Below are 13,608 nucleotides of genomic sequence, written 5' to 3'. Positions count from 1 at the left end.
ACCTCTTGTGTTCCAGTTTGAACCCATTACCCCTTGTCCTATCATTGGTTGTCACTGAGAAGAGCCTGGCTCCATCCTCATGACACTCACCCTTTCTATATTTGTAAACATTAATAAGGTCACCACTCAGTCTCCTCTCCTCCAAGGTAAAGAGCCCCAGCTCCCTCAGCCTTTCCTCATAAAGGAGATGCTCCACTATCTGGTGATTTCAGGGTAAACCTACCATCTAGAATGGAAAGGGAAAACAAAAAAAAAAAACAGTGTTTTGTGGTTTTTGTTGGTTTTGGTTTGGTTCTGGTTGGGTTGGTTTTGTTGTGTTTTTGTTGGTTTTTTTTTTTTTTTTTTCTTCTTTCTTCTTTCTTTTTTGGGGGAGTTAAAATAGATCTTTGGATATTTTTGGTTTAAATTACTTTTAGCAGCTTAAATCAAAACCCACAGGGACATCTGAGATTACACTTGACTTTGCAACCCAAGGAGAACCTTCTTTTGCTGTTTTAATCCCAATTAACAGCACAAGAAAACATGTCCTCTTCTGCATCACAGGGCCATTACTAGAAAGAAAATGGATTTTTTTGTCATAGGCTTTTGCAAAAAAGGAAAGGTAATGTTACAGGCAATAGTCAAAATAAACAGGCTTATTTTAAAGAAAATATTTAGATCTGCTAAGAGTACAGTGAATGATTTGGTGTGATAACATTTGTCCTACAAAAATGACAGAAAATTTCCATCGTTTTAATTTTTTATTCATTCATAGGTATGAGTCAGCATATGGCATGTTAACAAGGCTAGAGATTGTTAAGTAGTGGTTGTTTTCAGCTGCATACTTTGGCCTCCAGGTTTTCAAACCTGCCACAGGCATGGAGTAATGACACAATTCTTGTTGCATAGGATATTACTTACTTCCTAACAGATGGTAATTAGAAGTTTGGGGTTATTATTTCTGCAGTTTAAGGATGAAGACATATTGACAAGATCTAACAAAATAAAATTTCAGCATATTGGTTCTCCTTTCCCACGTAACGCCTACTGGACCGAATTTTACCCAAAATCTGCTGTTGAACCCAGGATCCTGTGCTGCAGAGTTTTTTTGTCAGCCGGAGGGACACTTGTATGATGACTTTTTACTCTGTGTTGCATATGTAAATAGTTTTCAAGTCATTGTAGAGTAACAAATAGTTTAAATGTAAAAAGGAAAACCAGAGGAGTTAAAAATGCTGTTTACCTGTGCTGCTACGTTATATCTGCTTCTTATACATGGCTTTATCTGCATGTTCCTTCAAACTGATTTCGTGCTCCCTGCAATGACATATTTTGCTAGCATAACAGACTTGTTCCTTCCCGACATACAGCTTCTGGCTCCAACAAATGTCAGTAGCTTTTTAGACAAACCTGTGCTTTTTATTCCTGTCTTTCTCAAGAGAAATATCAGCATCCCTCCAATAACATTTTTCCCCTTGTGGCTGTTCTGTTTGTTTTGTAAAGAGACTAGGTATATTTTACATGTAAAGGTTGGTAAAGACATGGAAGGATGTTTTTCTCCTTTTTTTAACATTTTAAAATATTTTTAGGAAAGTAGTAGAGTGACAGCCACTTCCCAACTTACGTTTAATCCTCAATTCATGCAGTTATTTCTTTTTAGAGGAAATAGAGATTTCCAGATACAATTAACTAAACCTGCATGAGGAGGAGTGAGCAGGAGGCCCTGGGAGCTGCAGCTCCTCTTTGGAGGAGCTCTGTGCAGCTGAGATTTGGGGTCACCCTGGCTTACACAGTGGCAGAACTTTCTAAAGAAAAGGACTCAAATGCCTTGTCATTTCTACTCATTTTTGGTAGCCTTGGTTATATGATTTCCTTATTTGTAAGGCCTGCTTTTAAGTCACTATCCAAAAAGAGACATGGAAACTCTATACAAAACCCCAGAAATTACTATGCTAGGGGGAAATATTTCTATAATGTTAATGAAATCAACATTAGCGGGATTAATTTAGTTGATTTTTGTATGAATATGCATTAAAGACATTTCTCAAAAATGCCAACTCTGATCTCTGTGGCTGAAATGAGAGGTGCACGGGTCACTGGCTCTCCTGGTGTTGCTGCTTGGTGGGTTTTCGGTCTCCATGCTGGAATTGACAAGATCCTCCCCAGGGGACCTGGCTGGGCAGGGGCTGGCAGCCAGCGGGGCACCAGAGCAACCCCAGCCCAGGCACTAGGCACCCCCCTGGCCAGTGAGTCCATGGGTGGGCCTGGCTTGGTGGGTCCCATGTCTGGGCAGGGCTGTGGGGGACCGGAGACTGACCCTGCTGTGGTATCACTGAGGTAGGGTCTGATGGCCCTGGTGGTCTGGAATGGGGACGTGGGCCTTGGGCGGGGACAGAGAGGCTGGTTCTAGCCCTCACAGCCCTGACATAGATTTCTTTCTCAATACTGTACTTCAGGTTTTCGTTTTGTTTTTTTTTGTTTGTTTGTTTGTTTGTTTGGGTTTTTTTGTTTGTTTGTTTGTTTTTTGGTTTTTTTTCTTTTTTTTTAAATACAACGTGTCAAATGAGTCAGTTTTGACCTGAGACTGCATAGGAATTTGAGAAATGACGTTGCTGTGTCTTAAAACCATGGGATCAGTATGAATTATTTTTTGAAGTAGTGTACCAAATAGGAAAATTTATTTAGAAGTAGGTTCATTTGTACAGTTGCCTTGCTTATGCATTTATTTATACATCCCTGACTTGATTTTTCAAGCATTTTCTTGTCTTGAATTCATCTTTGTAATAATTCTGTTTGAGTATTGCCTTCAGAAACTTAAATCTTGAAGTCTGTTTTTACTGAACTTTGGTTTTACATTTATTTTTCTTTCTGTTATGTTTTGAATAGTAAGATATAGGGGAAATGATTCATAATTATGGAACAAAATATTAAGCAATTACGTACAATAGCAGTATCAGGTGCAATAAGTTAGAGCATTAGTCTTATCTGGGAAAAAAAAGAAATCTCAGAATGGGTCGTGAATGTATCTTGAATCTCCACAGACTCTATTTTCTTTCCTGTGCAACTATTTAGAGGAGTAGGATCTATCTTAATTAAAATTTACTGCTTATTTCAGAATGGAAGGGCTGAAAGCTATTTTCCTATCCTCCTAATGTCTGTGCTGTTTATGTGCTTTAGATGGCTAAGTGGTAGTCTGAAAATTGCAATAAGATTAGTAATTACTAAGGGGACATAATGTACTGTTTTGTTGCAGTATAACTCTGAAAATACTTCGACTGACTCTTAAAAGGAGAAGGCATTCATCATCTTTTTCTCTTGTTATCTGCAAGTTTTACTTAACTGGGCTCTACAGTGAGTTTTCTTTCATAAAATGAGCACTAAACCCACATCTTTTGAGCCAAATTCTCTGATTTTATACCACTAAAATCCAGAATCACTCCTTTGAAGACTGAGAAACTACAGAAGTTATATTGAAATGTTGTTTCTAGTTAAAGATAACTCTGAACCTGTAATGAAGTAGACATATGGAAAGTTTTGAAAAATTCAGTCTGCTACTTTTTATTTTACTGGGCACTTGTCAGTTACACCAGTAATTTCATAGAATCATAGAATGTTCTGAGTTGAAAGGGACCCACCAACTCCTGCATATGACAGCCCCACAGTTCACACCATGTGTCTGAGGGCGTTGTCCAGTCTCTTCCTGAACACTGTCAGGCTTGGGGCTGTGACTACCTGTGACATTTACACATCCCCCTGAGATCCGGAGCCTTCAATAGGGCAGCTGGTGGCTCCTTAGCCGAGGTTGTGCCCCACTGTGCCTGTCCCCATGTACACACCTAGGGTGGTGCCAAAGTACTGACAGTCATCTCTTCCCTGACCCCAGGGTAGGGTGACTTCACCTCCAACCAGCTGGGGGGGCAGGAGGAGTGGGACCCTAAGTCAATTGACAAGATTCTTAACAAATGAGGTGCGCGGAGTAGCTGAGAACCTTCTGGACCATGCTGTAATGCTCACAGCCAGATATGACCAGGTTATAAAATGGCATCCCCACTGAAGACGCCCTTTGAGTGATCTTCTCAGAGCAGCAGTTCTGTGAACTGGAGCTCTCCCCTTAGACTAGAATGCCATCTAAGGAGACTTCCCGGTCTGAGAGCACCTCACCTCCTCCTGTGGTGAGTGGTTATTTTTCTCTATTGGATATGTCCTTGAATGAGTCCTTGCCTGACCCAGGCAAGTGGGAGCTCTCCCCTAACCCAGGCGAGTGATTATTTCTTGTGGGTACTGTGGAGTGAGAGGTTTCTGGTTTTGTTTCTTGTGAGTGTATGCATGCATGTTGTGGATCCTCATTCTTATGTTGTTGTACCCCAATAATCTCCTCAACTGATAGCTGAACCTGTATTCTGTGTTGTCAGAGTGCTAAATAATTGTATAAACCCTGATTCTAGTTGGTTTATTTGCTACACTTTTCCAGCTAGAATAAAGTTTGTTTTGGAACTTGTTGTCCACCTAAAATCGACTTTTGTGGTGTCTCCATGACACTACCTCTCTAGTGAGCCTGTTCCAGTGCTCTGCCACCCTCTGGGTAAGGAACCTTATCCTAATGTCCAAGCTAAACCTCCCCTGGCACATCTTCCTGCCATTCCCTCAGGTTCTGTCATTGGTCACTAAAGAGAAGAGGTCAGCACCTGCCCCTCCTGCTCCCTTTGTGAGGAAACTGTAGACTGCACTGAGGTCTCCTTTTAGTCTCCTCTGCTCCAGGTTGAACAAACCAAGTGACTTTAGCCACTCCTCCTACAGCTTCCTCTCCAAATCCTTCACCAACTTTGTAGCCCTCTTCTGGACACCCTCCAGTAGCTTAATATCTCTTTTATACTGATTAGGATTATCCACAGCAGTTACTTTTGATTCAGTGACATTGGTCCTGTCTTCTTCTACTGACAGCATAATCATACCCTCAAGAAAAACTGGTAAGAACTATTTTAAAGAGGTTGTCTTCCTGTAGTAGCATGAAGAATTGTTTTGTGTAGGCTGTTACTTTAACACCCACAATGTTTGTTTCAACAGAAAGATAGAAGGTCCTTAATGCTACAGGAAGCATCTTGGAAACAAATGCTTTGAATTTCAGTGACTTTAGTAATGGAAAAGGGAAATAGTGTATTTCCATGAATATATTATACTGATAAACAGAAATACCCTTGCAGCAGATAAATTGAGACTGAAACAATGTTCTTCTTTGATAGTTATTCTGAAATTGTGCTGATTCATTTGAACAGGTTTTTACCATACTGAGTTACAGAAGCTGAGCCAATTCTGATCCGTTACTTTAAATGTAATACAATTTTTCAGGAGTTTTGTTGCTCTTTCTTCTTTTTTACTAGTTGGATTTCCACAGATTTTGCTGTTGTAGCTTAGAAGTGAGTGTTGTTCTTTAGGGCAAACCAATTCCCTCTGAAATAAAATTGAAAAGGTGATAAGACTCTCTGAAATTGGTTGATATTCAGTGTAAGAGATCTTATTTCTGGACATTTTCTTTGAGGAAGGATCTATAACAAAAATTTTCAAATTCCCCTTAAATATATGGGGTTTTAAAAACTGAAATATGTTTAAATATTTTTATTCAAGTTAATGTCAAACTGCAAACCATGAGTGACCCTAAGTACTTAAGTTCACCCTTATTTCAGTAGAGATTGTTGATATTCAGCTCTGCTCAGGAGTTGGCAGGGCTCTGTTGTCAGAAAGACTTCAATATTGTAATAGAAAACTACTGAATGTATTCCTATGATCTGATTTTTAAACAACTGCTGCATTGTGTTCACTGACAAAAGAGTGTCTGAATCTAGCCAAGATTTTTAATAACATCTAACTTTATGCATTTTGAACGAAAAGAGCTTGTGTTGCTAGGCATCAAATTAGTGATGCATAGAAAAATTGTTCGCTGAAACTATAATATAAGCCTGCATGTACAATTCAGAGGTAGATTTTCTGGATCAGGATGAAATCTAAAATCCTGGAAAGACCTGTATATTTTAATCAAGTTTTATTTTCATTGTGCCCAAAAATACCATGAGTTTATAATCTGCTTTTGTTAATTTAAAGGAATTTGAGAGAAAGTCTTCAGCTTTTCAGCATGCATAAATTAAAAACTCATAATATCTGTAACTTGCTTGCTGTGATCAATGTGGATTAGGCAGATTTTCTTTTCTGTTAGAGTACAGAAATGCTTTCCTCCACAGGAAATTAAAATATTATCCCAGGTATACCCCATGTAATACAAAAATATTTACTATTTGAGGGTTTTATCTATGACAGACAATACAAATCTGTCAAAAGCTTTGTTCTTTTAGCAATGGTATGTAGTTGACAGAGGACTCATAGTAATACACATTAAAAAAGCTGTTTACTTTTAAACTTTTCAATAAGTCTTTTATTTCAAGAACTTAAGTATTAAAGAGCTTTTAAAAATATAATGATTTTATCCTGAGATATTTCCTGTGCCTTTTGCTAAATATGTATATGTAAACTCACTGATCCTGCAAACTCCCATGAAAGTCTTGCAGAGTGCAGTTTCAGAACTTATCACAATGCGACTTCATTCAGAAAAAAGCAAAATAGATGCTGAGTATGATATTACTGTAAACAAGCCCATGGGTGTAAGCTAGAAGCCGAAATTCTAATCCTGTTGTATTTGGAATTTTAATTTGTGGGGTTTTTTTTAGTTTTTTATATTTTTAGTTCAGAATCAGATACATTTCCTGTTTCCCTAAAGAATTCCACATGGAAGCATGTGGGCTTGTGGTATGAGAGAAGAAGAACATATCAACTGACATTTTAAGAATGCGGTACAACATTACAGAAGAAAATTAAAGAACCTGAGCTTTTTCTCTGTTTAGTAATTAAGACCTCACAAAATCAAATAACATCCTGTGAGGTCTTAATTAATAAAATGTTAAAATAAATATTTATAAAATATGAAATATTTATATACATATTTAATTAATATTAAAACGATAACAACAAGGAAGTACTCATTTGCTTGGTAAACTGGTTGATGGTGACTCTGAAATAATGTTTTTGCTTCATTCATAAAATAATAAAAAAAGACTTTTTTTAGTGGAAGAAAAACTTTCAGACAAGAATGAACCCAAGTTTTCTGATGATGCTTGCCTTTTTTTCTTTTTCTCAAGATTATTTCATTCAGGTTGGAAAGCAGCTAATTGTTTTTTGTGCTGCAAGGACATAAATATGATCATCTCAAAATACGGAGTCTTTGTAACTGTTCCATAGACTGTGGCTCTTAATCTCTCAACTGGAAAAGCTCCCATGAAATTCTTCCTGTTGATGCATTGAGATTTCCTCTCTCTGGTTAGGAGTGAAGTGGGGAGTGTTCAGAGGCTCACAGATGAATGATCTTTTTTTCATTTATCTCATCAAAAGAGGTCACTATGTTAACTTCCCTGAAAATGAAAGGTATCCTAATTCTTGAAACTCTGTACTTACAGGAAGTGTATTCCTTTTGTTTCATCATTTTGTACCTTAATTTTTACATTAAATTGTTAAAAAGCAGCAGTAGCATACATGTTTTATAAGTAAGGTACTCCTGAAGACTTGCCCTCTACTTAATGAGAGACATAGAGGCCATGCTTTACAACAGGAAAACTCTCTCTCTCTGGAGATGTACCTCCATAACCTTAACTAATACTTTTCATGCTTTACAGCCATCTAAAGCCAAGTAACAGTGGATGTACACTATGTTGCAGTGCTCAGTATACTTACAGACTTTGTACCCTGCGATACAATGACCAGAAAGTATTTGTGTCATATATGTGGTAAGAGCTGCTGCAGCTCTACAATAACTTTTAATTTTTTTTCCGCTGTAGAAGCAAGAATGGCAAAAGAAAAATGATCTTTAAAACAAACAAAACACAAAACAAACAAAAAAAACCCCAATGAACCAAGCAAAAACCAATTTTATTAAATGTTTGAAAAATCTTTTCATTTTTCCCTTATTTTAATAACTGTACAAAATTCCTTGAAAGGCAGTGTGACATTATCTTTGTATAGCGGTTGCTGTCATTTAGGTATCCTAGTTTTCAAAGTTCAGCAAAAAATTAGGTCACTATGCCTGGAAGAAACTATCATCTCTAAACAAAATAAACAGCTAAAAACAATAAATAAAAGTAAAATTAAAACCAAAACAAACAAAAAGCAAACAAAAAAAACCCAAACAAAAACAAAAACAAAAAGAAAAACAAAACCAAAACAAAACAAACTCACCTGGCTCAAAATGAACCTGTGCAGAACTAAAACTGGACAGGTCCAAACACAGAAAAGATTTTCTATACGCATTCTTATTGTCACCACTTGCACTCCCTGGAAAGCTTTTTGCTTTCACAAATCATCTTGACATAAAGCTTCATTGCTCTTTTTCTGAGTATAGTCCTTATTCACCTTCACTGTGCTGTAAAACTGGTTCCTTTTCCCCTGAAATGGGGCTTTATAATGATTCACCTAGATTATATGATTTACAATATCTTTTAATGAAAGCAACAATAGTATAAAGACTTACAGACAGTGAAGAGTATGGCAACCCATACTTGCAGGCACACTTACACGTATCATATTTGTGCTTCCACTTTTTCTTTGGTTTCCATTCAATTTCTAAACTCAATGCGGGGCTGTAATTGTGATGTTCAAATGCCTGAGGGGTCAAGATCTAAATACACTTCTGATTATGTCTTTTTCACATGATCTACTAAGACAGCTGTATTCCTTGGGAGCAATGCATCTCCTACAACCCAGAACGAAATGTATTAGAAATCGGAGAGAAAATAATGTGTTTTTTTCAGTTCAAGATGTTTCAGTGTAGCTGGATTTCCCTTGTGCTTATCTGGAAAATCATGTGCCACTATCTTTCTTGCCAAACCTTTGCTTTCTAATCCAAGATTTCAGAGGAAACAAAATAAAAACCCAACATATAATAGGGTGAAAATCCTCTCATCAGTATGTTTATCCTAAGATGTTTTTATTAACAGAGTGGGTGGAAAAGAGTAGAAACCCAGGATTGACCATAGTTCATTAGTCTACTTGCCAGCACCCTGGTGATGGTGTTCACTGTTGTGACTATCATATCTGTATTTATAAATCCCTACTGTATATTGCTTGCATATTTGTCATGTATTTGCATGAATTTGTAGAATACCTTGTTCTGTATTAACCTTTGAGATCCTCAGTTTTACCATGTTGTAATTCACTGCAGTGTGGGAGTCACAGCAACAAAATTTAGATGGCTTAGCAATGAACCAGTCACAATGCTGTTGACAGCCTACAGTATTTTGCTTTTCTGACAGTTTCAAGCCAGTATCCACACAATAGGAAGCATTGTAAGCTGGTTCTGAGAAGAATATGGTGGGTAAACTTGTATTCTGAATGGAAAAAATGCAGTACATAAAAATATAATTACACTTTTAGACTTGAATTACATACTATTCATCTGTATTTCAGGCTTGGTTTTTTGTGTGTGCTTTTTTTTACCCCAATTTTGGTGTTAATATAGATTTAAAATTTCTGCTTTTTGTCTCTATTATTTTCAATATTTCAACAGCATGAATATAATTTACGATGAATATTATTTAAGGTGCATAGCATTTTTAGAACTACAATATTGCATTTGTTCCGATTTTTTTTTTTTTAAACAAAATATAGTAAGTATGTGATTAGCAAATATAGTTTTGCACATATATATTTGAAGGTTTATAATTGATTGCCTAGAAAAACAAAATCCCATAGAAATTTTATTTATTATTGTACCATAAAATCCAGAAATTATATGTAACACAAAGTGATAACTGGGACTTTTTCAGTCTTACTATGCATTGAAATTCAATAACGTATCTTTCTTGCTTGTAAAAGGTAGTATTTTGGTATATTAATAGCATAGTACTGGTTGCACTGGAGGAAGTGCATATTTTAAATGTATAACATTTACTTCAGACTAATATTCTTCACTAAAAAAATATTTTTGCAGCTTCTTGTTTTGCCTCTCTTAGCATGGTCCAGACGCAGAATGAGATGGTGTGGATTTCCTTAGTATTCAGGAAAAGCCGCATATATTGGAGAAGTCAATAAAAGCAAACAAAGTTACTGAGCTGATGGGGCAGTGTAATTTTACTGTTATTTTTGTGATGGTTACATAGTAGATTTAGTAAAAGAAAAAAGATCAGCAACTTCAGATGTGAGTCAGGTGGAAAATAAGTTACCTTTCAGTTTTGATGAAGAGCCAAATGACTGACAGTATGGTTAAAATGGGCACACTTGAAAAGACACTTTCTTTCAAAACCAACACTAAAAACAGTTAAGACTCCATTATATTAATGGACATGTGGGAAAGTTGGTTTTGTTTGGTTTTTTTTTAATTATGTATGCTTTATAATTTCTTTCTGAAAGTACATAAAGAGCACACCATTGAAATTTAATTTCTGTAGAAGCAGATTGTTCCTTTACTTAGCCAACATAAGTTAAAGGTAACCCATGTGACCTCAGCTCTCTGGCTTTTATGGAACAATAATCATTTTCTGACAGAACCTGTTTGCAGGGTTTTCATATGTCCACCACAAGGAAAAATTGTATGTCATCTTGGTTTTATTCTATCCATCAGCTGGCTGCCCATTCGTGTGGAGTGTCTGCTATGACATAGGCCGTGACTCTGTTCGGCTGTAATAGATTGCCTGGAGTGCATTCAGTGACTCTGGTACCTGTTGCTGGTTCTTTTTCCAGGTCAACTGGCTGCAGGTACATGTGAGATTGTTACTTTGGACAGAGATAGCAGTCAGCCCCGAAGGACTATAGCCCGACAAACAGCTCGCTGTGCATGTAAAAAAGGACAGATTGCCGGTACCACAAGAGCAAGGCCAGCCTGTGTTGATGGTAAGAAGCAAAGATCTATTCAATCAGTTTCTGCCATTACAAGAGTGGTGTAAACTGGTAGTGTATCATAAAAAAAAAAAAAATAAAAAAAAAGCTCTGTAGAATAAATTTTCATGTGTCCTCAACTAGCAATGGTAATACCATTGAAATTCCCTGAAAGAGTGTTACTAATAGTATATAGATATTTCAGTTACAGTTTTTAATTGGAATTTTCACTTTTCTTTTAGCTTGATACACAGTTGAATGTTAAAGGCATGATGCTGTTATATTTTGCATGTGATGATAGGATCAGCAGTGAAATGGCATTATTTTTTCCCCTAGTTTTTATTCCATATAGCATTAAAAAAAAAAAAATACAAGAGAGCTTCAAAGGTTTCATACCACTGGGAAGCTCATGTGTGATAGTTAATGTCCTTGAAGAAAACACTGATGCTATAGTTGGAGTATACTATCTGGATATATCTCAAAAGTACAGCATTCCTTCTCCATTTAAGATGATGATTCTGTATGATTCACTGGAGATGCAGTGATAGCTGGAAAACTGCTGACATGCAGGGTGGTATGAAAATATTTCACTTCAAAATATTTTTTTGACAGAAATGAATTTGTTTTAGAGCTAAATAAGACATTAACAGTGAGACAGTCTTCAAGACAGGTGTGCCAGTGCAAGGCTAATGGCAAGCATTCATATTAAAAACAAAATTTGAGACATATTGAAAATAGTTGACCCAAAAATGTATGTTTTGATCTAGGCTTAGTTAGCGAAAGTAAAAAGAAGATGCTTATATGTATAGAACTATAATAAATTCACAGATTCCTTTTGAATACTGACTGGTTTGAGTCCTCAGATAAAAATATTGCTGAGAAAACCCTACTGTTGTGTCAGAATTTGGTTTTACCAGTGATTATCAAAGACGACAGCTCAAAGGAGATTTCAGAGCCTACCCACAAGGCTAAATATAGAACATCATGCACATTCTATTTTTGTATTTTCCTTTCACTGTTTTTAGTGCTCTGTAAGAGAGTTTCTTAGCTGTCTCTTTCGTAATGTGATACTATATCCAGTAATTCTCTTCTTTCCTGTTTTATTATAAGATCATAAGACATAATTGCTTAAGAATTGGATTATTTTATTGTGTCATTTATAGTTGTAACTCTAGTAAAAATACTTGTTAGCAATTAAAAAATGAAACACGTTTCCCCTTTTAAAACACCAACATTCTAAGGGAAAATATGAGTTTTGCATAATCTAATGGGAACTAAACACGATTTTTCCTCTGTCAGTTATGGCCTATGGTGATATTTACTTGTTGTATCCAAAGTTAGTTGTCTAACCTAGTAACTCTAGTTGTTCTTTATACCCAATAGAGAGCAAAAGGCACCTTCTTAGAGTAACTTATCTGAGGTGCCTAAGATAAATCAAATGTAGCACTCACTGGTACTCACTGTTTGCCTTAAAACACCTGTGGTGATGAGACTATAAATAGCTAGAATGTATGTGTCAGTAAGAATACATGACTACACCTCATCCTCCAATTGCTATATTAGCAAAGTTTCAAAGTATGGAAGGTTTGAGGTAATAAGTTATTTATTTATTTAATTATTTTATTTGGAACTCATGAAGAAGGTCTATTTCAAATTCTGCTTTTGCTTTAAGTGTTCTTGATCATGAAAACAGAGAACTTGATGACAGGATCTAGGGTTAGATATTGTGTAATCAGATACAATTCCTTATATAATAGTCCACATTTGAAAAATAAAGGGGGAGTTTATCAGCTGAAAAACAGGGCTTCTTATTAACTTCCATGTTAAAGTATTATTATTCGTTTTTTAAAGCTTTCCTACGTAGTTCTAATAACATGATTCCTTATTATTTTGTGAAATGTTTATAGTTAGGATGTTGAGCCGTTTTCAAAGAATGATAACTGTACAGCATGTTGGACATGCTGCTTTGCTTTCCTGGATGCTGCTAGGGATGTTTTGCAAGCAAAACTCAAAAAGGTTAATGATACCTACAACTGTTATCAACCTCCCAAATAAAAAAAAAGGCATAAGCCAAATCTTTGATCTGTAGATTTTATTCATGAATTAAGTTGAAAATATGGTTTTACATACCAATAACACAATTATATATGAAAGAATAAACAAGCACTTTATCTTGTCTCTAATCTTCTTGCAAATAAAGGTGGCAGATAAATTGGCCATTGACTGATTAGTATCCATCTGTGAATTTACCCTGTTCATAGTTTGAGGAATATGCACTGAATTATTCTGTACTGTTTATATTCATTTTTAGAATAAAGTGTTTCAAACATTGCTTTCTTCTAGAGAGAATATGAAATCTACATAAATTTCTGGCTGAGAAAAGCTAGTTTTGTCTCTGATATTAAGTCAAATACTGCTGGTTTAGGAATGTAACAACCAAACAATTTTCATTTATTTATTTACAATGAAGAATCCCATTTTCCAAACAAACAAATCCTTCTCTGAGCTTTCTTAAGTAGGACATAGAGTGTGCTTTTGCAAAATTTCTTTATTTATATTACAGTTGATGTCATAATAATTGCTATTTGAGATTTCATTTCTACTATCAAAAATAAAAAAAAAAATCTCATTGGGCAGTGGTTTTTTTAGTGCCAGTTTGTTTTGCAAAGATTTGGTTCTTTTAGTCTTATTCGTTATAAAGTCTGGATTTTAGGGAGATTA

The 13,608-nt window shown here is 35.8% G+C and overlaps 1 protein-coding gene across 7 annotated transcripts in view; it reads left to right on the top strand.

The window, feature by feature from the left end:
- Positions 1-13,608, top strand: part of TAFA5 (TAFA chemokine like family member 5) — a 415,042-nt gene that overhangs the window by 223,898 nt on the left and 177,536 nt on the right. For all 7 annotated transcript variants that reach the window (XR_011737063.1, XR_010651854.2, XR_011737064.1 and 4 more), the window contains one exon: positions 10,753-10,902. Coding sequence is in view for 4 of the 7 variants with exons in the window: in XM_065845124.2 (XP_065701196.1) it covers positions 10,753-10,902 (150 nt within the window). In the remaining 3 variants the exon portion in view is untranslated. The remainder of the gene's footprint in view (positions 1-10,752; positions 10,903-13,608) is intronic.

Source organism: Patagioenas fasciata, chromosome 1 (genome assembly GCF_037038585.1).
Source record: "Patagioenas fasciata isolate bPatFas1 chromosome 1, bPatFas1.hap1, whole genome shotgun sequence".
Lineage (NCBI taxonomy): Eukaryota > Metazoa > Chordata > Aves > Columbiformes > Columbidae > Patagioenas > Patagioenas fasciata.
This window is presented reverse-complemented; position numbering and strand designations above follow the sequence as displayed.